Source organism: Labrus mixtus, chromosome 24, assembly GCF_963584025.1.
Source record: "Labrus mixtus chromosome 24, fLabMix1.1, whole genome shotgun sequence".
NCBI classification, from domain to species: Eukaryota; Metazoa; Chordata; class Actinopteri; order Labriformes; family Labridae; genus Labrus; species Labrus mixtus.
Window position 1 is genome coordinate 8,448,467 of NC_083635.1, and position 23,919 is coordinate 8,472,385.

Genomic DNA, 23,919 nt, shown 5'->3' on the forward strand with positions numbered 1-23,919 from the left:
GCCAAACAGCTGCCTGCTTTGGCTGAAAAACAACAAGCTAAAAGATGCAAAAAAAGAATCTCAAGAAAGTTTTGGGAAAATGCAAACTGCTAAAAGTTTGGTTGTAAAATTCTAGTTTTTAAGTTTGAATGTAGTACCTTTAAAGATTGTTTGTAGTAGCTTGAATTATTGCTTATGGTAGCTTTAAATATTCACTATAGTAGCTCTAAATATTGATTATAGATCCTTCAAATATATACTATATTACTATAGTAGGATAAAATATGGATTTAAGTGGCTTTAAAATTGTTCATAGAAGCTTTAGAAATTGAATGTCTCAGCTTTAAAGATCGTTTAAAGCGGCTCCAATATTGGCTATGAGGAGTATAGTTTAGGCTTTGAATACTTACAGTCAACTGAGAAAATAAATATATTCTTGCTTACAACGTTTAGTGCAGTGTCTTCCTGAGGGGCAACAGAAACTGTAAACACCCAAATGCCACAGAGTGAACTTATTGAATCAAGAGCTGCTTGAATTTACTCAAAATGCATCTTTGTTTGTTCAACCCCAGACAAAAAATGACTCCTGACACCACCACCACCACCCCCCCCCCCCCCCCCTCTCTCTCTCTTCTTGCTTTATTTGATGGTACTTGACATTCTCACACTGTCACACTTCTTCACTGGATAAAAAAAAAGACAGCATAAGCAAACTTTTATGTGAAAAGGAACGTTTATTTTTGACCTTCTCATAGACATATCTCAGACAACTGCGGTGCAAGCACTCATATCCTTCTTTCATTAAAAATATCCACAGAGACGGAACATGTAACACCATGGTCATAAAGTTCAAATGGACACATTAAATTAAGCACTACATATCCATATCAGATACAATGAAAACACATAGCTGAATGAATTGCCAGGGAAACACTGAATTACTGTAGAGTAGATTATTTGTAGTCAGACTTAAAAGTGTACCAGGTAGTGAAATTAAGCAACATATAACCAAATCTTTGTATTTACACTGACAGGCGCCATTTTTTTTTGTCACTGTTAAACATTATAACTCACAGAAAAAATGTATTACAGGATAAAGAATTAAGAGTCAAATTTCCGAATCTCATCTACATCTTTTGCCTGCTCACACTTTTCAGAAAATGTGTGCTCAAACAGGTCATTTAGAGATGTTCCCTTTATGACATCACAAAGGCCTGTAGCCCCTCCCCCAGGTGGGTGACACTCCAACAGCTAGGTGTTTGTTCTGCCCTCTGAGTCTGCCTTCTCACCGTAAACAATAGGTCAATGGAGAGAGAAGCCGAAGCCACAGCCCCTTTCAGAAAAGGGGGCGTGGTCAGACTCCGCTCATTTGCATTTAAAGCTACAGACACAGAAACAGCCTGTTCTGAGCAGGGCTGAAATAGAGGGGGTTTATAGGCATGATCATATACAGGAACTAGAAACTTCGAAGAGATGTTTTGGGGAGCTCTGAGACTTATTTAATATTAAAATAAGGTAAATATGTGACCTTTAAAAATCAAGTTATTAGGGAGAATTGAAATCATGAATCAGCCAATGAGTGAAATGACGACTGATGTGCACCCTTCTGACATCATCAAGGTGCAACAAGTACGAGGCCAGCCCCATTTTTTTATAGCTCTGTTGTCTCAATAAAGGGAAGAATATTTGTTTTTTTTTTTTATAGAGTATGGCAACCTTTTCAAAAATATGCTGCATTTATATTAAATTAAATAAGACCTCAGCGTGTAAAATCACTGGATAAAATGGGAAGACACTCTTTTCTGAAAAGGAAATCAATGATTAAACAGCTTTATATCCACCCAAAATGTGCATTTAGCCCCTTAGCTCCAATACTAGCATTCGGGGCTACAACCATAACACAACTCACATAATATTGCATCACATAAAATCAAACTGGCAGTACGTATCTGGCTGCTAAAATAAAAGATTCACACAAAAAAATCTAACAAAAAAAACGCAACACTTTCCCATTTTAAATGCATGTTGATTGCACCAACAAGGAGCAGGTTTCCCGCCATGGATAAAGTAAGAAAGGATGTGCAAAAACAAGGTCTACCGTTAAGGGAATCCTGCATTTAATATTAGCACAAAAGCTATTTCCTCTCTCTGTTGCTTTTTTTCAAAAAATAATTAAGAATGTATTAAGTTATGTAACATTTCTGTAAAGACATCTGAACAGACAGCAACGGCTACTTTGGTTCCATCTTATTAAAACAAGGGAAGGATAGCGGGGGCGGGGGGGAGGTGTTAAAAATTTACAAAACAATGTACATCCCTATTTCTGCTCTGCCCAGCAACCGTGATTGATTAGCGTTGAGGTGTATGCAGTGTGTGTTTGTGTGGGAGGGGTGTTTCAAAGTGCTGTATCAGATAAGGTGAAAATTAGAAACAGATTCCTGGCTTGTTCCCTAGTTGTACAAATGTACCCATTTTGGGAAGCTCCCAGTCGCAATGTCTGGATCAACTTAGTCCATTTGTTCTGGTTTCTTCCGAATTGAACCCGGCTTACTGTCGTCCACCTGAAAGAGGGTTCAGCTTCAAGCTTTTCAAGTCACTCTCGCTTTAAGAAATCACAGCAAATAACTGTCGTCCCTTAACACATGAAGCTGCACTGGGTCATTTTGCGGAAATTAATTTGGCAAATTAAGATGTAATAGTGACTATTCTCAATAGTTTAACTCATCCTCAACAATGCATCCTTTCCCCCCCAACATTTGACTTTACCCTCAACATTCAGATTTGTGACTTTCTTCCCCAATGTTTGGAATTAATTCCCAAAATATACAGAGAGAAAAAAAGTAATTTCTGTGTATTTTTCTTCTTATACCTGATAGAAACATGTGCTATAATACTTCAATATAGGTTGGGTCAGGTTTTCCAGGACTGACTGACTACTAGCTTCTTATTTTATAGTTTTTTGGGCGACGCAAAAGTGCAACTATTCAAACTGTAGTATCTGTATGATTTAAAAAGAATGGGACACTCTTCTTCTCTCTCTCTCCTTAAAAAGACCATTTCCACAAATCTTTCCCAGTGCAGCTTTAATGTAACTAAAACAAAGTTATGCAGGTTTCAGTCTTCGGGATCCAGTCCCTCTAAGTGATCAGGGATGGGTAAACCAGTGAGTATGGTCAGACACTTGTTCCACACGTTGAACACGGGACACACGGGCTGCACGAAGGAGACGTGAAACGTGTGGAGGTGCTGGGAGCCCACGGCGTCGTAGAAGGTCACGTAGCCGGCGTCGTAGTCCAACAGGACGCCGACGCGCCGCAGGTGGGGAGACGGCTCGATGGCCAGCTCCTTGCTGTTGTGGCGGACGACCCAGGAGTTGTTGCAGCGGCAGAGGACCCAGGAGGCCGAGTTCTTGCCGATCCACTCATGCTTAGGGGCCGATTTGTAGGCTATGCCCACAGCGTACCTGAGGAGGAAAATAATCTTTTATCACGTTTGACTGCACTTTTTAAAGCTTGAAAATGAAGACCAGAGATGTAGTGATGTCCGCTCCAATCGCCTGGAAAATATAAACTTTCAATGTGTATTCAGTACAGCTCGGAGTAACACTTTACTTTACTGGAGCCCGACTGATTTATCGGTCGGCCGATATTATCAGCCGATATTAGCATATCCAGTGACTATCGGTATCTGCTAATTTTATCATCGATATTACTAGATTTATCATCAGTTAAATAGCACTCCATTTGGGTTTCCTTGTATTACACTAGCAGTTCTCACCAGCAGAGGGCGCTATATGGATTATAACAAGCATCTTCACCCTCCAGAGTGTCAAGCGGTGATGCACTAACATGTGCAGTTACTTTCTGCATTTGAGGGGTCGATGCAATGAAGAGATATCAGTATCGGCCCCAAAAATCCCGTATCGGTCGGGCCCTAAACTGTACCCCCTCCTAAAACCGGGAAATCAGCTGGAATTCCCCACTCCAATCGCAGGTGGTAGCTCAAAGAATCTTGTTGTTTCAGCTAATGATTTGGAACTAGAGAGAGGAATTCTCTGCATGATAAATAATGGAATGGCCTTCTCATGATATCTAATACAGCGTTTAAGGCCGTATCGGATGCAGTTCTCTGCAATGATGACTGTGGTAAAACTCACCATGTGCTCCCTCCAATCAGAGCCTCCCAGTAGTGACGACCGCTGTCGATGTAGACGTTCCCCACCACGCCGTAGCTGCTCTGGCTGGTGAAGCGCTCCTGGCTGTGGCCTTTCTTTGACGTGGTTTCATCCCGTTCCACTGTCAGGTTATCGTGGGACACTTTGAGCTTCTTGTGGGCCGATTTGGGGTCCAGCTTGAACGGCTGGCCTTTTTAGAGACGAGAGAGGAAATGAAAAATAAATCAAAGCCTGTAATGTATTGAGATCTTCAGAAGGGAACATTCTTTACAGACGAGCTAATTTATTTTCAGTTAATTGAATTTCATATTTGCCGTTGGGTGGGTGAAAATCTGAATCACAGCAAGTGAAGCATGGGAAAATAATTTAAAAAAGCTAATACGCTACTTTATTCTGTGAGCGTTTACACGACTTTTCAGTAAAGGTCGATCCTACAGGGAGTGTGTATTTACAGTCGTCTTGTACTCACTGTTGGTCTTCAGAGTCCCCGGTTCGCTGCTCCTGCTCCCCGCTTGGTTAATGGCCTTGACAACAAAGATATACTTGGTGCCGCTCTGCAGACCGTGCACTGTGTAGTGGTTCTGCTTGATGTTCGGAACAATCATCCAGCTCTCCAGTGAGTTGCACAGACCTGCAGGGTGAGATAAGGAGAGAAAAAAAGCCCGGATGATGCCGTGCATGGTCAGCCAATCAATGGAAAACCATTTTTGCATTTTTTGGTTTAGTTAGTTTCAAAAATTGGAGTTCAATGGAAATCATATTGACTTATAACTGTAGGCACTTTCATCATAAGAAAATCAACAGCCCAACAGGTAAATGTAATCCATTTTCTAAAAAAAAAAAAAAAAACCTGGAGAAGAGTGTGAAGTTGTCCAAAACGATAGTGCAACAAATTATTGGCTTGTGGCATTGTGGGTACAGGTGAGAGGGCATACAAAGGCGCGATGGCGGTACCTTTCACACCTCTTTGGTGCTGTCGGTTTGGTGTGTTTAAGTCGTAGGTCGTTCACAGTGCACCCAAACATATAAGGGGCTGATCTAGCTGTAGAATAAGGAAGCTAACAAAGACACTTAATAATGTTGTTCATGCTAATCTCTTGATCAAATGTGTTCTTACACGTGACTTTAAGCGTGTGCTAATGCTAGCTTGTTTGCCGAACAAAGTTTGTCAACAGCATGAAAACAACCCATGAACAAATTGGATAAATTATTGTTTAACCATCTTGCTAACCCTCAACCTGCTTGTAAACTCACTCCACTGTTTTCCAAAGATAGCCATGAAGCTAGCAGCAAAACGAAGTGAATTGAAAGCTAGTGTAATACAATAAAACTCTAACGAAATGCCATTCGACTTTGAATTAAATTGAATAATATCGGCGCATGTCTGCAATACAATTAGCCGTCACTGGATAAGCAAATATCGGCCGATAAATCAGTCGGGCTCTAGTTATGAATATGGTAATTGTAACAGAGTATATCTGAATTAAAGATACCACATGGTAATCTCTGTTTAATATGAACACTACAACAAGCTTCATCAAATAAATGTGTAGGTATAAGAGAGAAATTTAATTAGTCTCTATTAAAGAAACACACATTTCCCAAAGGAAATCCCCTCAGACGGCTGTACTGAACCATTATGCATAAGAGCTAAGGATAATGTTTGTCTTTTTATTCCATTAACATCAAAAGAACTCCAGTTCCTGCATGGGGGACTCATCAGAGTTGCCCCAGAGGGTGCTATGTGGCACATGGCTGAGACGCCAACAGCAACACCTCTGACATTATTGGATGTGAAAGCGAGAGGCGAGAAAAATCACGGCAATTCAGTGAATGGAAAGAGACAGGGGTTGCGGGAGCAAAGAGGGGAGAGTGACAGGGAAATACACGTCACGTTAGTCTAATGAGTGTTGATTGTGAACATGCTCTTCAACTGCGGCGCAGTGTGTAAGAAACGACCAAAAAAAAAGAAAGGGATGATGGGGATAAATAACTGGAGGAGAGACGGGTAGAAGGAGATAGGAGGTAAGTCTGTGAGATGAAACTACAAAAAAAAAGGAAGAATGAAAGACAGAGAAAGGGCAGTTTGATTGAAATGGAACAGGGGAGCTCGTCTTCAGATGCCCTGACCCCATTTCCTCCCCTTGCAGTTGTTGTTCACTCAAGTGTGCCTGTGATTTCTTTCTGGCTCGTGTGTGTAAGTTGGCTTGTACTTGACGCGTCTGTTGTCGTTTTTCTACAAGACATCGTGTATCTCGTTGCGTGCCGAGGATTCATTTTGCAGCTTTCATCTCCGCTAATATGACATCTCACTCCTACAGCGCCAGTGAACACCTTAAACGCCTCACATGTACAGAAGTATGAACTCACCGAAGTGCTGTCTTATACTGACTGAATTCTCTCCTTTTTATCGTCAAATCTTTATCCCCCGCCTTCCATCCCTCACAAGCTACAGTGATTTGATGTTGGGATTGATAGTGGCATAAAGGCTGGAGGCTTCACTTCAGGAGGTTCCTCTTTCCTCTGGTATCTCAGCCTTTAGTAAAGCACTACCACTCCCAGCTGCCTTAGGAAAGCCAGTGGCCACCAATAGAGTGCCACGATTGCTCTAAACTGATGTAAGACCTTAAAACAGTAAAACAATATTTCTAAATTGAGTCTTAATAATACAACTTTTTTGAATGTTTAAACAGGAATTGGGACCATAGCCAGGCTAGCAAAGATTTTTTTGGATAAGGGGGTCATGAGTCCAAAAAGAAAATTGGTACAGGAAAATGTCTTTAATCGGTTGACATTTTATTAATTTAATGTATCCATCGACTTTTGCTTCATCACAGAGCAGTTTACACGTCTAACGTTGAGAAAAGGAATTACAATACATGTGCTAAACCAAGGCGGATTAATTTTGACTCCTCCCAACCAATGGAGTTGACCTCCCGTCTCAAAGTTTGGCCGCATCAGTGTTGTCAACATCATCTGGGATTATCTGTGAGCGGTTTGCACTCATTTTGGAAGGTTGATTATTGGTTGTATTAACTCATCTGGGTCCACCATGATTATCTCGAAAGTGCTTCATGTGTAGGAATTTGAAATCTGGCTAAATTCTATCTAGGATTAAAGTCCAACAGACGATGACATAGCCAAGCATTCTAGGTAAACCTTTTAGCCCAGAGGCTAATGTTGGCTAATATCCCCAACGTAGGCAGATATTACACCTGACATACACAATCTCACTTCCTCTTCTAGCTGAACGAACTGTGCTAACAGCAGAGGACCAAACAGCACCTTGCTGCATCACATCAGTGTCCATTCTGCAAGTGTCTGCTTCTCCATCAGATCACGAGGTGGTGCATTGTTCCCTCCAGCACATAAGATAAATTAGCGTGTGAACGTATGAGACAAGAGACTTAAGTTTATCTATGAACTTCCTGCTTGGTCTTGAGTGTGTGATGCAGCCTTAAAGCCTTGTACTTTGAGCCCATCTTTGGTCCACCCTGATTGGATGGATGTTCCAACTAAAAGTATGGTCACCAAGGAGCAATAAATTCCATTTTGAAAGACATTGACCAAATTTGAGTTGTGGACTGGAATGCCATTGGTTTGCTGAAAACGCTGAAATTTCTCCTGAATATAAGTTAGACCATTAGCTCCCACCACTCTTGTGGGTCCTGGGCGGGGCTCCAAGGAAAAAGGTTGGGAACCACTTGGCTAGACTGCCATTATATTGCCAAACCTTTCCAAAGTTCCCCGCAAAAAAAACTCCCTATAATTTCCCTGAACAGTACCGACTTTTATCACATTGGATACTAGGAAGGATTAAGGGCATAGTGGATGAGGATTAACTGATTTGAGCCAGTCCTCCGGTCCTACAGTCCTACAGCAACACACACTTACTGGCAATGTTGGACTGTCCAGTGAAGATGGCGTACTGCAGCTCGTAGCTCACCACTGTGAATTCATCATCAGACGTCCAGTGCACGGCGATGGTGTCGTAGGAAGCCGTGCACAGCTCCTCCCTTATGCTCGGAGCACTCGGAGCTGCAGAGGGTGCAAAAGAAAAAACGTCATCTGACAATTTCTTGTAATCCAACCGAATATGGCGGCAAATATTGCTGGCAATACACAAGGGTTGTGACTCGTGAGGACAAGCAGTAGCCCCAATTAACCTTGTACTTGTAATTTCAGTTGAAAGGCTTCATTACACACAGGGTTTAAGATGTTCTTTCCAGTAGATTGAGCATTAGAAGCAAAGTGGGATTGCAGTAATAAAATATTCAGATAAACACATTAACACAGCAGGAAGAGTAAATAACACAATCCTTTTAGCAGTGACTAATGTGAGTAGTTATATAACCAAAGACGCTAGATTGGTTTTCTTCCACTCGTGTTGATTCATGTGCCCCTTAATGACGATGTAGTTGTGTTTGTGCTGTAGTGACAAAAGTGGATTTCATATGAAAGAGACAGTCGAGGTAACAAAAATAAAGATACAAAGTAAGAGCTGAAATTGATTGTAGAGTCACTTCCTATCTCTTTCTGTGTCCGTCATTCCCCTCCCTCTCCCGAGCCTTCTGTCATGAGTGGCTGCACATAGTGGAGTGATTCAGACTGATTCACTTAGTGAAAAAGGCCCTCCAGCGAAGCCCCTCATGCATCGCGGAGAATAAATACGAGCCAGCCCATTTTCACAGACCTTCGATTCCACTACACATGATGCCTTGTTTTTTTTCGGTCCCCAGCTTGTCAGTAATTCATGCGTTGGCATTTCAATGGCTCCTCGCGAAATGAGACATCAGAAATGAATGTTGAAAATTTATTTTGGAGCTAATAGGCTGAAGCCCTGTTACTTCAAAAAGAATTGATGGAAGACAGCAGACTTCAAACAAATACAAAAAATAGCCCAATCTGAATTGAAAGCTGGACTTGAATCATAATTAGAGGCAATGTTTGGTTTCATGGTCAACAAAGGACTAAATTAAAGCTCCTGTGAGGACTATTAAGCTGGTTAAACAGACTGAAACTAATATTCATTTCATTTATTTATTTGCTCAATTTAGTGTCTGGTTTCAACACCATAATACACAACAAAAAATATTTTCTCATAATGCTGAAACACTGTTCATGAGCAAACAGGAGCAGGAAGAAGAAAACTTATAATACCTGCTCCCTTTTCTTAATAACACAAGAAACTGTTTAACAGAATAAGATGGCTAACCTGTTGTTTTCTCTTTCTTTCACAAAACAAAAAATAGATCAAAAATATAGAAACAATCAAATACAATCAGTTAGATTAACTCAATACATTCATAATTTCCTAGAACCTTTTCTTTATACATTCTTTTAAATTGAATGATACTTGAGCAGCATTTTAAATGATTATCGAGAGAATTCCATAATTTAACTCCATTTACTGAGCTACACATTTGTTTTAATGTAGTGCGTGCAAATGGACTTTTACAATTAAATCTCCGTCTATGATCCTCCTCATTAGATGTAAATACAAACAACTTCTGTACATTTTCGGGTAAGGATCTATTTCTAGCTTTAAACATGACTAACAATGTTTTCAAGTGAACTAGATCCTGAAATTTCAACACACGTGAGCTAATAAACAGTCTGTTAGTATGTTCTCTAACGTTCACTTTGTTTATAAGTCTGATCGCTCTTTTCTGTAAAACAAACAAAGGTTTAGTGTTGGTTACATACGTGCTGCCCCATACCACTGCAATAAGTGAAATATGGAAGAATAAGCGAACAGTACAACATATGGAGAGAAGCGGAATCCAAACTGTCCTTTGCTCTGTACAAAACACCAATACATTTACACAATTTTCTCTTTACATATTCTACGTGAGGTTTCCACGTCAGTTTTTCATCAATTATGACTCCCAAAAATTTTGCTTCAGAAACTCTTTCAATGAGAACACTGTTTACAGACATGCTGATGAGTTCCTCCTTTTTTCTATTTCCAAAAGTCATAAATTTAGTTTTATTCCAGTTCAACGATAATTTATTTTCATCAAACCACATTGATGCCACTTAATGAGCATCAGAAGCAAACTAGACTATCGGAATAATGATTGACTATTTTATAACGTTATTTTAATGCCTGAAACTGTTGCTGCTGGGGGGTAGGTGTCGGACAAAGTTATGAAACGCTTGGGAAACCGAAACAGTCTTTTTTCCTTGGTAAAGATTTACAGATTCTTTTGACCATTAAAAGACAGCTGGCTGATATTTTTTTTGTTAAAATTGATATATGTATGGAACAAGATTAACAAAAGATAAGAGGTACTGATTAGTCCACAGGGGGGCGCCAAAATCAATGCAAACCAAAGGTCCCTTTTAGGAGATTTAAAGGACTTAATCCAACAAAATCTTTGTTCCTGATTCGCACTAATAGGAACATCGAACCACTATAGAGCAAATGAGTCACAATGCGTGCAGATTTGACAAACATACTGCCCCCAATTCAAAAAGAGGGCTTTTACAAGTTCAGTGACAACATTTTTTGAGGTTAAATCATGACAGAATTTATCCGAATGAAAGACTTTACCAGTGAGATAATCCAGATTCTCCAGCAACTTCTTCTCTCTGGCAAAGTCCAAAGCAAAAGTGTCGAAGGTGTCCGTCAGGTGTATCTCAGGGATCAGTACTTGGGTCGATGCAGTTGCCATGGAGACCCTAAATAGACAGCAATCAAATTGAATACGTATTAATGCTACATTTCTGCAAAAGGAGCCTTTGATAGGGAATGTTTAATGTGTTTCAACAGATTAGATTATCTGACAGAATAGCAGATTGACAGTGATATAAAACTGCTCATAAGATTTTGAATTAGAAGCACTTGTATCTTAATGAAATCAGCTCTCCATTAAGTTAGTCCTTGCAGATGAGATTGTGATAGTAACTTGAATTTTCTTTGAAGTACTAAGGATTGATGATTTCTATAAGACTGTTTTTCCTGAGAAGGCCAGATTGGACGCATTGGAAGGTTTTGTTCTCAGTTGACAAACCAATTAGTCAGAAAGCTAGCGGAGGGATTGGAAATAAAATTCAGGTTAAAAAGAGCTGGTTCCCCTCTCTACTTTGTTTAGCTGCTGGGAAAATCAAGCAACAAAGTCCTCAAATTGATTCTGAACATTTTCTCATGTGCACTCTTTGCCCTTTCCCCACGGCTCGACATAAATTTGCTTAGCGGAATAATTCCGACACGTGGGCCAGCGTTGGCCGTCTGACCTCTCGTTGATGCTCTTGGCAGTCTGTAGGAAGCGAGCGTGATCGGTTTCTTTCAGCGTCTGGTCGGCCTGTGTGATGAGGGCGGAGGACCTCTCGATGCACTGCTTGCAGTTGGTGATCTGCTGGGCGAGCTTCCGCAGCCTTTGTGTCTGTAAAGAATTGGAAATGATCAAGTCAAGAGTGCTTGGGCGTGCCCTTTATCAGAGTTAAAATGTTGCAGATTATTAGGAATGGGAAGTTTATCAGAGCTGACAACAATAAATGAACCAGAAAATATGGGGTTTGATTTGGTACAAGGGGACAGATGATCAATTCTGGAGTTATTAATTTATGATAAGGTCAAATTAATGGTTGGGTGGTGCTTGCAGTCATTAATTACGACATAAATTCTCGCTATATTTATTTACCGACCCGAATGTGTCGATCAAGCCTTGCTAAAAGCCTCCAGAAATTTGGCCAACAAAATAAAAAATGCATGAATGATATGAAAGTTGAAAGTTTCATGAAGTGTTTACAAAAAATCCTGGAGACAGTAATCCTTGGTTTCACTGTAAGAAAACCTAATTTAAAAAAAAAACGATTTTTGCCATATGCACCATTTCTTCAAACTTTGGAGGCCTGGTCAATCAGATTTTGATTGACATCTGCCTTGTATTTCACAATAAGGGTAGTGCAGCCCTAAACAGTACGTTTGAGTCTTCTGAATTGGATTATGATTTTCAGAAAGCAACTTATTTTAAAGGGCCATGCTTTACTATCCATGTTAGCAGTTGGCATTGATTTGTCACTAATTATTTTCAAAGCTAAGGATGCAATGCTTAAGGATGACTAGTGTTACTACCCTTAGCAAGTAATATGTGTTTTACAAAACACCCACAGGTCATAAAAGATAAGTATGAAGTCTTGTAAGAAATTATCGCCAACAAAAAAGTGGGTCAACACCAGCAGCCATCATTAACCACCAGCAGACAATGCTAGCGCTATGAGACTTTTCCTGTGATTGGTTCTACACACATTTCTAACCCAACATCTTGAAACTCAAATTTGGATTTGAAGTAATTTTTTGCAATACCTTTCAGACACTAACTGTTCAGCACATACAGTAAGACCCTGAATTACATAGAAGGCTAACAGGCATTGGGTTCCCATTGGCTTTAAATCAAAAGGAATTGACGCTGATTTGTTGACTTTGACGTCTTGGTCTACTTGTAATGCATTCTTTATGTTAGCTTTGTTGTGTGGTGTATCCCAAAAAGATAAACATTTGTATGACTGTACCACAAAGCTCAATACAAAAGCCTATTTCTAGCGAATAATCCGATAAAAATTACCAAAGGCTAGACAGAAATGATCAAATAACACAAGTTAATCTTCCCCCATGTTTGTTGCTCCAACTACATTTTACAGGCATCTCAATGAATCTACAGCAAATAAATCCCTCTCTTGTATTCCCCTCAGTTTCTTTCGCAGTGGAGATGTTAAGAGACAGATTGAGGTCAGTGGCTGGATTGAGGTCGAAGGATTTTTCATCAGCACTTCGGCTTGTAAAGTACCCCAAACAATATAATCTCACTTCAAATCCCTTTTAAATTTAGCAAAGTCACCATCATGTTAAAAATTAGTCTGCTTTATGACGATGAAGCAGACTAAAAGCGGAAACTTGCTCTCAGAAATAAGTATTTTCGGTTTTTAGCCATCGTGATTTGGCACTTAACCTAAGCACAATTTGTAGAAATCTGGTGGCCTAGGAATAGAAATCTCAGTATCTTCACTTATGCAACCTAAAAGCTAAAAGCCACTGTGATAAAAAAAAAATCCCTAGTTTGTCTCAGGTCTCATTAGAGGCAGCTTTTTAAAAAATCCATCAGGGTTAAGAGTACAAGTAGCACGCCCTCCCATATGCTCTGGGATCTACTTTTGGCCAGTCAGACTGTTATTGCCGTCTGTTCAGAATGTGTCAAAGGTTTTACAATTGAGGAAGTTGAACCATTTGCCATCTGTTCGCCATGTTACTGTATTATCGAGTCAAATGGCAAAACCCAAAGTGCAGACATTGGAAGTCAATCAGTAGTAGAAATCTAAATCTTTGGACAGCGTATGCTTAAAACCCAGTTATTTATTGGGAACATATTTGAAATGGTGACATGGTTAACTAAAAATTAAGATACACTTTTTAACACAGTAATGACCAACGCCTTTATTTCTTATATAAAGAGATGCCCCTTTTTTTCTTTTGGGGAAAATCAGATGTTCCTCAAACCTTTCGAAAGATGTGGCTATGCAATCACATGTGTACTTTCAGATTTTTATTGAATCAATAATAGCATAAAAAAACCCAATAACAATAAGTTTTACTATTCAGCTACACAAACATGGCTAAACTAGCATTTAGCATCAATGAAGAAAGTTCATTGTGATGATTGTTGTGGAAGAACAAAAAGGGTAAAAGTGGTTTCCATTGGTACTACTAGGCAAGGCCTAACAGAAAGTATAAATCTGAATGTTCTCGGGGTATGTTGAAGCGAAGGGATCTTGAGTTAAAGATGGGTGTTAAAAAAAAAAGTGGAGGGAATAAATGGTATCTCCTGTCATGCTCCTCGCCCCTCTGAGTGTTCAACTCACCTTCCCCTCTTTGATCTTGCTGCCAATGATCTGCCTCCTCTGCTGAATGATTTCAATCAGGAGATCACACTCCTCGACGAGCTTGCCCTCCTGGCGGGATGCGTTCACCTGAGAACCAATTCAAAGAGAGTGTGAGGTACAGTATGTTCAAAGAGATGGATGGATGCTAGGGGTGAAGGACATGCGTGGGTGTATGTTAAAGAGGGACAGGATGTCATTTTCATCCATCAGCCGTCTTTCCTGTCTGAGGCTGACACTTGAGGAAGATGAGGCCTATTCAGGCACTTTGCCTCCTGCTGGCTTGAGTGTTGACTGACAAGTAAAATAAGCAGGAAGCCCTTTGGCTGTTAGAAATAAGAAATGACACTCTGAAATATGCTTAAGAACAAGACTTTAGGGCTCTGTCAGAAAATATCCCTGACCCCTGGATTCTTGGGGTGAAACGTGTTGCACTTAAGATATGTATGTAAAATCTACTCTTGTTAGACCATATCTTATCTCTATAGGGATTACAGAATGACTAAAAGAGGGAGTGATTTTGGTAGCAGCTAAGTAGTAGCATTCAATCTGTGGCGACCATTTTGAGAAATCTGCCTGTTGCACTGATTAGTACTCTATTTTTTGCATTTTGCCCATCTCCCACCAAATAACTTTATAAAATAAGGGTAACATTTTCCGATTTGAATGTTATATTCACATTGAAAGGTACATTGAAGAAAGTAGAAACCATCTTAAGTAGAGACATGTTCTTAATGCTAATGTGTTAGCTTCAAGCTAGGTTCAAGTAGCTTCTTTAGTTGCGGTTATTGAGCCACTGAAGTAAACTTTTGATTCAAGCAGCTTCTATAGTTGGCTATTTAGCCACTTAATCTAATCTTAATGTCACAAACTTCAGAAGACAAAACCTAGCTAACGTACAGAAAATACTAGATGCTAACATGTGTTTCAAGGTACTAACGCAATAGTTTTCATGATATGTTCTGTTTGGTGACTTGGAGGCAAAAGATATTTTTCTGAAGTACTGGAAACACGTAATGGTGCGAGTTGAAATAGTAGCTTGTGTTAGCTTGTGTCACAACTGGGACCAGGGCTTTTCTAACTTCATTTAAAACTTTCGTGGCGAAGTTCAAACATCTGCTTGGCTCAAACCCACTGCTGAGAATTAAACCTGAGAAGAATGTCTTAATTTATCTGGAGGGTGTGTGGGAAAATACCCTTGACTACACTCTGAATAGTTCTGCCATGAGGGTCTTTAGAGGAAAAAATGGCATCCAGTGCCAATCGAACTCTCCAATGTATTCGACTCTCCTTCCAGTTGGACGCTTTGCAGTCTGAACCACCTATAAAAGTTGTTCAGTTCCAATTATGATCCTGCAGGCCCTTACATAATGTGTAATTCCTTATTGTGGTCATTTCCTAGTGGCCCTTTCAGCACCTTGTAAAGTGTTTTCTCGCTGCGGCAGAGCGGTAACACAGGGAGCAATGAAAGGGGAGTCTGCTGAGTGTAGCCAAAGCCAGCAAGAGATTGCACACGTATTACAGTCATACACACAAACACACATGTCGACAGGTGTTTTATTCATGACATCGTGGAGAATAATTAACTCCAGCCCCCCAGAGCCATGGCTGGAAAGGACTTCCTCACAGACCATAACATACCGTCCTAAAAAACCCTCTTGCCCTCATTTGGGGGATGTGTTGCCAGCAGACACAATTCACCACCTGGATAACATCTTGTAGCTTACGGCTGTATCTGTCTTTTCAGCAATGCTAATTAGCTCCTTTGACATCCATGTGAAAATCCCACAGAGATCCAACTGCTTACCTTGTGAAAAACTTTAATCACATGATAGCTTTGTGGCATGTTTGTGCACCAGCTAGCATAATTATAGAGGTGTAAACAGTGGGAATTTGGGGTAGAAGCTTCTCTGAATAACGAGTGTTAAAAAGTCCCAATCATTGATTTGGATTTTGGGCTGGCACTTGGGGTGGCCAATCAGATTTCAAGGGGGGCCAATGCCACCCCTCTGGACACCAATCTGGACACACCCCTGCATATTGAAGTACATGTTTTGGGTAGTCAGATCTGTTCATATACTGCAGATTGTTAGCTTTATCTGCTATGCTTGTAATGCACCATTGGGTCAGGAATTGTTTCCAACCCTAGATTAACTTAAAAACACAAAACAGTAATGTAAGTTTGAGGTTTTCTGGTCTCGGCTGCCGTTGTGGTTTACTTTCCCATGAGGCTCTGATTTGCTTTCGCTGACATTTCGTGGCTATAAACACCAAAAACTCGACACGGCTAAAGGTCTCGATCTGAAATATTGCTCATCTGACCTGAAAAACCGCCCACAACCTCGCAATAGAGAAGACAGACGAATGACTTCTGCACACATTAATGTCACGACGCCTCCAAAATTGAAGCATTGTGGTGAGAAACGTCTTTTTGAAATTGTAGCCAGAATGTTCTAATGATAGTACGGACGGTCAATCTCAAACGTGTGATGGTTACACTACCACAACACAGAGAGATTGTGACTAGGGTACATACGGCATGTGAAGATATGGAACATCTAATGACTGTGGGCAGAGGCCTCTGGAGCCTGTGATCAGAATGACAGATTGTACCCTGGCAGGGACACTAAGTGACTCATTTAGCACAGCAAAATACACACACACACACATGCATACAGAAATGACTCAATCCTCAGAGATGGGCCAACTTTTCTGATGGCTAAACTTTCTGCAGGGGAGTCGACGACAACTTTGCAAGCCTGATACACTCGGTGACATCATGCCTATTTGACAGCAATAAAAATATTGTATTTCTTCTGTTGCAGGAAGAATCATCTATGTCCGGCAAAACCTGGCATTTTCCTTATTGATTAGAACCATTATCCTTATTGCATATTGTAAGTAAACCAACTACCAGCCGAGCATGCAAAAGAAAGGACTCTTGCAATTACAGCATCTTGATCCTGTTAGCTTGCCGTGGCAGCTAAGACGATGACATTATGTGGTGTGTGTTTAATCGCATTAAATTGTTGGCACAGTTCAACCACATTAAAGCGAGTGTTTCCATGGGGGGGAACTGGATGTTAGCGTGCAGTAGCCCCCCATTAACCACCCCGGGTATTAGAGGAAGCTGTGGGTTAAAATGCATCGTCACAAGGTTACCTGAGGCTGCCGTCGATGCCACTTTGCATTCGTCAGAAACGGGATCTTGGAAGTTTATATAAAGTATGCAGACATTTTCATCTAAAACTTCTGGTAGTCTTCAAATGTTTCTGAATGTCCCAGCTGCCATCTCCATTAAAGCTCCAGATTAGATTAATCTGATTTTAAATATTCATAAAAAAGCCGCCGGTGTAGTGCTTCTTTTTCTTTTTTTTTTTTTTTTTTTTTTAGAGCTCTCACTTTGCATGTGCAGCTGCCTTTCATAGGCAGCTGCACATGCATGTCTGTTTTTGTGAAAGTTCCATCTTCTTTTTTGTGACTTTTCTCACCTGAAGACAACATGCTATCACTCTACGCACTATTCTGAGGCTTTTTTCAGATTGTTGTGACGCCGTACTGCATGTAAAGTTGTGACCATGACACACTGAAGGAGAAAGAAGTCGAGCACCTTTTCTCATATATCCATCATTTATTTATTTCTGATTTCTAAAGTGGACTCTTTGGTCTCTTATTTCGTGCATCGATGATTTATCAAAAGGATCCAATCAGGTTGGGGGCTTTTTTCGTATTCGAAAATTCCTGCATCATCAGAATTTCCCCCTCCAGCTAAGCTAGTAGCAAACATCTTTGTGTGCTGGCGTCACAAAAATATGCGAGAAAGGAAAAAAAGGAAAGGAAAAAAAAAAATCTTTGCCAGGGCAGAGAGGTTCCTATCCATTATTTTCTAAAGCTAGATGCTGCAGCCTTTTAACCCTGTGGCATTGCTTTATTTAAAGCTTCTTAGTGTGGCGGGCGGTACATGAACGGGCAGGCTTAGCGCAGAATCGCCCTCAGCTGACACACACACACATACACACAGCAGACGCTCACACACGGTTATTATTCTGATTAAAAACATAGCAGATGTAAACAGATGTCGAGTAATTTGCAAAAAGAAATGTGCCAGTTTCTACAGAAAAAAAAAACATTTTTGTGAAGGTTTAAAACAAATTCTGAGCTTGTGCATGGCATTAAAAGTTGAATAAATCAGGCTAAAGCTAACAGATGTGTGCAGGAGAGCAGGTTAGCTTTTCCTTTAGCCCAAGCATTTTCAACTCTGCCTGCTAATTCACAATTACAACTAAATCAGACATCAAATGAATACAAATACAGCTTTGACATTTTTTTTTACTAAAAACAATTCATATGGACAATTTCAGAAATTGAAGCATTTATTCCCTAACAAATGTGGTTGTGTTACAAAAAACACTCAAAAACTTCAAAATATCTCACAGAATCTTTTATTTCCAAATAAATTTGAGGGAAACAAATATAGTGTAGTTCATTTTGTGTTAGTTTAGCTAAAACTTTAGCTAAATGTAGCTACATGCTAAGCTAATTGCAGAAAAATTAAGTAAACAACTAGAGTTTGTATGTGTACATGTATTGCCATGCCATAAGGCTAAGTGAAAACACATAAATCAAAGGTCTTGTCTTTGCAGTCTATGTTTACCAAAGCAGAACAACATAATCATTTCTGATGTGATATACAGTATAGGCCAGTGCTGACCTCAGAGGAGCGTTGGGGCGACTCACCTCTACATGTTGACATGTCTGTATTAGTTTCCCCATGAGTGACTCCAGCTCATTGTTCCTCTTGATCAAGTTGGTCAGGTTGGAGTCCAGGGCTTGCTGTAGCCAAAAATAACACAAAACAGGAGAGAGAGAGAGAGAGTGAGAAAGTAGATTCGACAAGAACGCAAAGAAGCAAGACGAGAAGGGTCGAGCTGCTTTTTGAAAAACAGATAAAAATGCAGAGAGAGTTTCCCGCCCTTTAGTTCCTCTGCTTAAACGTACAAAAGAAGACAACCTGAGGCGCTACATTAACAAGAAAAAAGTTGCAAAGCAGAAGCATTCAAGAAGATAAATTCCTCACAACATTTATCAAAATCCTGCAAAGAAAAGCAACTTCTTCTTATCCTGCACAAGACTCCCCCGTGAGTGTTTTGTATCGTGCATTTACGGTCGAAGTACCTCTGAGCGCGGGTGATACCCCTCATCCCTGTACTGCCTCCTCATCCTGCCCCGGTCTTTGCGCTTCCGAACGAGTATCCTACTCTCGGAGAGGATGTGACTGGGACAGCCACTCCACTGAGCACCAAGCCATGCGCAAACTCGGCCAAGCGTCAAATTAGGCTTCAAAAGCTTTTCCCCCTATGAGAGCACGCAGCAGAGGCAGCAGCAGCAGTAGCAGCAGCGCTTTCGGCTAACGAACCGGCAAACAGGTGACAGGACGTCAGCTCTGTCCCCTCCCTGTCTCTTTTTGTTTTTTTTCTCTCTCTCTTTTCCCTCCCCCTTTTCCCCCATTTTTTTTCACTCTTTTATATCCGCCCAGTCACAAGCTGTCTCCTCTACTTCCAAGACCGTCATATAATTGCCAAACAGAGCATGCTTAAGCTCCTCTGATGCTACGTCTCCACTGTCCCGTTCAAAACAGTTTTTTTCCGGCTGAATTTAAAGCCCTGACTCGGCAAATGCTAACGCTTTTTTACACATCTTGGAAATGGTGTGAAGGTGCAATGGAGCGTCAAGGATGAGGGAGCATTTTTTATTTTTTTTTACAGGTATAGCCTTGAAATAAAAGCACATTTCTCAACTTTAAACAAAAAAGTCAACAAGCTAGGGTTAGGGTTAGAATGCTAGCTTACAAATCACTGCACCTTAAAAATTGCTTTAACAGCACTGTAAACAAATCCAGGTTCTGATGCTACACGGAGGATTAAAATGGAGGGAATATTGAATAAACAGTATACACTCGCATAAAGATGGTGGGATTTGTGCGTTTTTGTGTGTGCGCTCTTTCATGACACCAGGGGCTTAATGGATGGCCTTAATACGACCATGACACACAAAAGAGAAAGCATGATGTATAAAGGTCTCTGCTGACAGGAATGTATCACTTAATGCACAGGGATAAAAATAAACTCTTCAAGAACGATAAGGAGAACACGAGTCATACAATAAGTCTGCAGCAGCAGCTGTATCATGTGCACGTGTGGCAACGAGCACGCATGAATACTTAAAAACATTTGTGAGTACAAAGGAGACGACAAGTCCAAAGCAAACTTAACATTTCTGCATGCACGCACACAATCTTCCGTACATGAAAAAGTCTGGGACATGTACTTAAGGGAACAGCATAACAGCATCCTTGGGATTTAAAAAACATCAAGCCGTCTGTCTCGATGCCTGTGTGTGTGTGTGTGTGTGTGTGTGTGTGTGTGTGTGTGTGTGTGTGTGTGTGTGTGTGTGTGTGTGTGTGTGTGTGTGTGATCAAAGTCGGACACAAATGGGTTAAACCTCATCTGCAGAATCTATGTTGCCAACCAGAGTAAATCTATCTGAGCTGTACTTCCTGCCTTCCTGTCAAGTTGAGCGTCTGTCAATCATCCTGCTTGTTTATCTGCATTTTTTCCCAAGCCCCCCCCCCCCCCCCCCCCCCCCCCCCGACCCACTAAGCTGAGCCATGTTGATTTGAATTTGAGTTTTCAGATATACAGTAAGTCAATGCATTCAGATTAAGAGTGTCGACTTGCAAGTAGCTTGACTAAGTACGTGTCAATACATATACTCGGGTACTATCATTTTTGTGCTACTTTTTTGGGGCTTTTTGCCTTTATTTATAGATAGGACCCTGGATAGAGTGGACAGAAATCGAGGAGAGAGAGAGTGGGGGAATGACATGCAGGTCGGATTCTGACCTAGGCCAGCCGCTTGGAGGTGTGTGGCCTCTGTACATTACAGAGCTTGACCGAGTAATCGGCCAGCCGATAATTTCGGCCGATATTAGCATATCAAGTGACTATCGCTAGCTAATTTTATTGCAAAAATATTACTAGATTTAATCACCAGTCAAATATAAAACATGAGTGTCATTGTATTACACGTGCAGTTTCCTTTCTGTCTGTCGCCAGCAGAGTGCGCTATATGGATTACAACAAGCATTATCACTTATTATCACAGCGTCAAGCTGTGATGTACGTACATGCACAGTTACTTTCCAGTGGAGTAGCGTTTGATAACTTCATTTAAGGGATCAACACAATACATGTGTAGCTATATCTTCCTGGGCTTCCTCTTGGATTAAAAATCTGAGCTAAATAGATCTAAATCCCACAATGTGTCACTTTCCAGTGTTTTTTCTATGATCAATGTAAACCTCATTGTCATCTGCGTATCACATGAGCATGGGATTTGCGGCTGAAGGGTATGAGTATGCTAAATTGACCGAAAGAAATGCAGATTATCTACTGAAAGGGGATCACACATATACAGACACACACACACACAGACACTTTCAAACCCAGATAGAGACAGGTAATTAACTGAACAGAGAACTTTTTCTGGAAGCAACGTCTTTTTCTACTTTTACTGTGACACTGAGCAGGATTGTGTTCTCAGGAATCCTCAACACTTTACTCAACACAGTCAACTTCATAATTTTCCTTTGAATATGGTTTTAAGTCAGCAATGTTTGCCTGACGTCCATTTTTCTACGTTCATTGTCCTCTGTAAATTGGAGGCAACATGTTTGTGTCACTCTGAGAGAAACACAGACGACTTCTGCAGAAGAACAAACACAAGACTCGCAAGCAAACCGCAACAGAGAGCAGATAAAAAATGAAAGTAAGCAAGGAAGGAGCATTGTACTGGAGGAAATTGGGAAAGGATGGAGAGTTTGTGATTGTGTTTGCGTTTGATTCAGAGAGCAGAAGGCCCCCCGAGCGAAAGGAACACTCGGTACAGAAGGGAAGAGAGCAGACAGGGTGCTGCACAATACACTGTAAGATCTTGGATAATGAATGTTATTGACTTCAACTGAAAAGAACTATATCTTTGTTTGAGGCAGCAGGCAATCTTTTAAAGACTGGGAAACATTCAGAACTTTAGAAAACTTCCAAAATGATGATAGCTAACTATATTCTACAAAGCAGACATCCAACATTGGGTCTGGGAAAGTAGTGGACTTCAATATATGAGTGTTCACTAACTGTGCTATTGAAATTAGGGAGTCAGTACTTCCTTACTGTACACACTCTGGCGTATAATCACATCACTACCACAAGATGGCAGTAATATTTTGGCTTCACTTTCCTACAGTGAGGAGGTGGTTGTTCATCTTTTTATACAGTCACTGGTCATGACATATCCAAGCAGAGGCATACTTAAGCTCTCTGAGTGCCAGGGGCAGGACACCTAAAAAATGGTTATCAGCTCGATACAGAGGGGGGCATCTGTGTGCTTTCCATTTTACACCATGTAGGGCTGTCAAGACGCAACTGAATCACTTTTTTTTCCACTGAAGGGGCATCATGTTGCGATTTCTCATTTCTTTTATTGTGTTTTCTCAGCTAGAATGGCCGTCTTAAAGGCCTTAAATTTGTGTTTTCTTCTGCAGAAACTTAATCAGAGATGCTAATCTATTGCATTTTCTCCACTCCAGGCCTGTTTCCATTTTGGATTACAGGGCCTTGTATGCAGGGGCATGTCTAGACTTTTTGGTCAGGGGTTGGCCACTGAAGTTTCTGTGCACATAATCAAGATCATTTATTGAACCCTTCTGTCTGCACTAATCACATCAATGTTTAAGTAACACAGGAGAATGGCATGTATAAGTCTTCTAAGCTTAACAATATGTATGTCAAAAGTAACAATTTAAAGTGTTTAAAAAACTGCAAACAAACATCTGTACACTGAAAAACAATGAGCTGCCTGTTGCCACACAGCCTAAATAGTAGATTTTAACGCAATTCCCACCTCTGGCAATTGGGGTGGCCAATAAGATTTTGAGGGGGGCCCATGCCACCCCTGGCCACCCCCTGTCTGGACACACCCCTGCTTGTATGCACTTTTGCCTCTGGGTGCTTTATCCATCACTTCTAGATCACTGCAGCAATGTGAGACCTTAAACAGACAAACTACCATGCTTTTGTTTTTAGCTGCTATTGCTCTTTAATGACTCATTTATCAGGAAGTTTGTGAAAGTCAAGGTTGGATTTTAAAGGTGGGAAGTTGTCAACATAATAGCCATGACTATATTAAGGAAGTAAGCTTAGGGAAGAGTGTGTTGTTGTGCGATGTAAAAGATGAATGAGACAGGCGGCTGGAGGACAAAAAGGTAAATATGGTGCTTATCAGTAATGTTATGTTTTGTGTCTGTTCATGTTTTATCGTGCATGTGGGCACTTGACAGCCATGGTGTTTCAACACTGGGACAGCTGATTAAACCAAAATGGATTACCACATGAACACAACAAAAAACCTATGATTTGAAGCACCACACACACACACACACACACACACACACACAGACAGCAGCTCCCGTCTTTTATCTTCAAGGTTCTTTCTCCGCAGACCCACAGCCAAGGACTTTAAAAGCTATTTCCAGCCGCCTTCTCAGTCAATTTCCTGTGACGGGGGTAATTTTATCTCCCAAAAAAGGATGGGTGTTCCCACAATAACCTCCACGGCTCTTATCAGACACACCACGGCAGCTGCTGAAAAAAGGAACCAATTCCAATCATCTGATATTTGATTTTATTTTTTTTTTCCCTCTCCCTCTCCCTGCGCCGAGTGGGGATATCTCAAAATTCCAGCAGATCAGGGCAAAATGATAGGCATGAAATGGTCCGGAAAATACAACCAAAATACTTTTGAAGTTGTCAGGCTCATATCTGTGTAAAAAA

General features: G+C 40.7%; 1 protein-coding gene across 3 annotated transcripts in view; it reads right to left on the bottom strand.

The window, feature by feature from the left end:
- Nucleotides 1–1,048: 1,048 nt before the first annotated feature.
- The window catches only part of LOC132959470 (E3 ubiquitin-protein ligase Midline-1-like), a 63,882-nt gene continuing 41,011 nt past the window's right edge, over nt 1,049–23,919 (bottom strand). For 2 of the 3 annotated variants that reach the window (XM_061032496.1, XM_061032495.1), the window contains exons 3-10: nt 18,770–18,865; nt 14,015–14,122; nt 11,393–11,541; nt 10,710–10,837; nt 8,048–8,191; nt 4,623–4,784; nt 4,136–4,343; nt 1,049–3,442 (exon numbers count right to left, since the gene is read on the bottom strand). In XM_061032496.1, coding sequence (XP_060888479.1) covers nt 3,094–3,442; nt 4,136–4,343; nt 4,623–4,784; nt 8,048–8,191; nt 10,710–10,837; nt 11,393–11,541; nt 14,015–14,122; nt 18,770–18,865 — 1,344 coding nt within the window. In that variant the 3' untranslated portion in view covers nt 1,049–3,093. Of the gene's footprint in view, nt 3,443–4,131; nt 4,344–4,622; nt 4,785–8,047; nt 8,192–10,709; nt 10,838–11,392; nt 11,542–14,014; nt 14,123–18,769; nt 18,866–23,919 lie in introns of those variants that run through there. The other variant, XM_061032498.1, reaches the window with a different exon arrangement.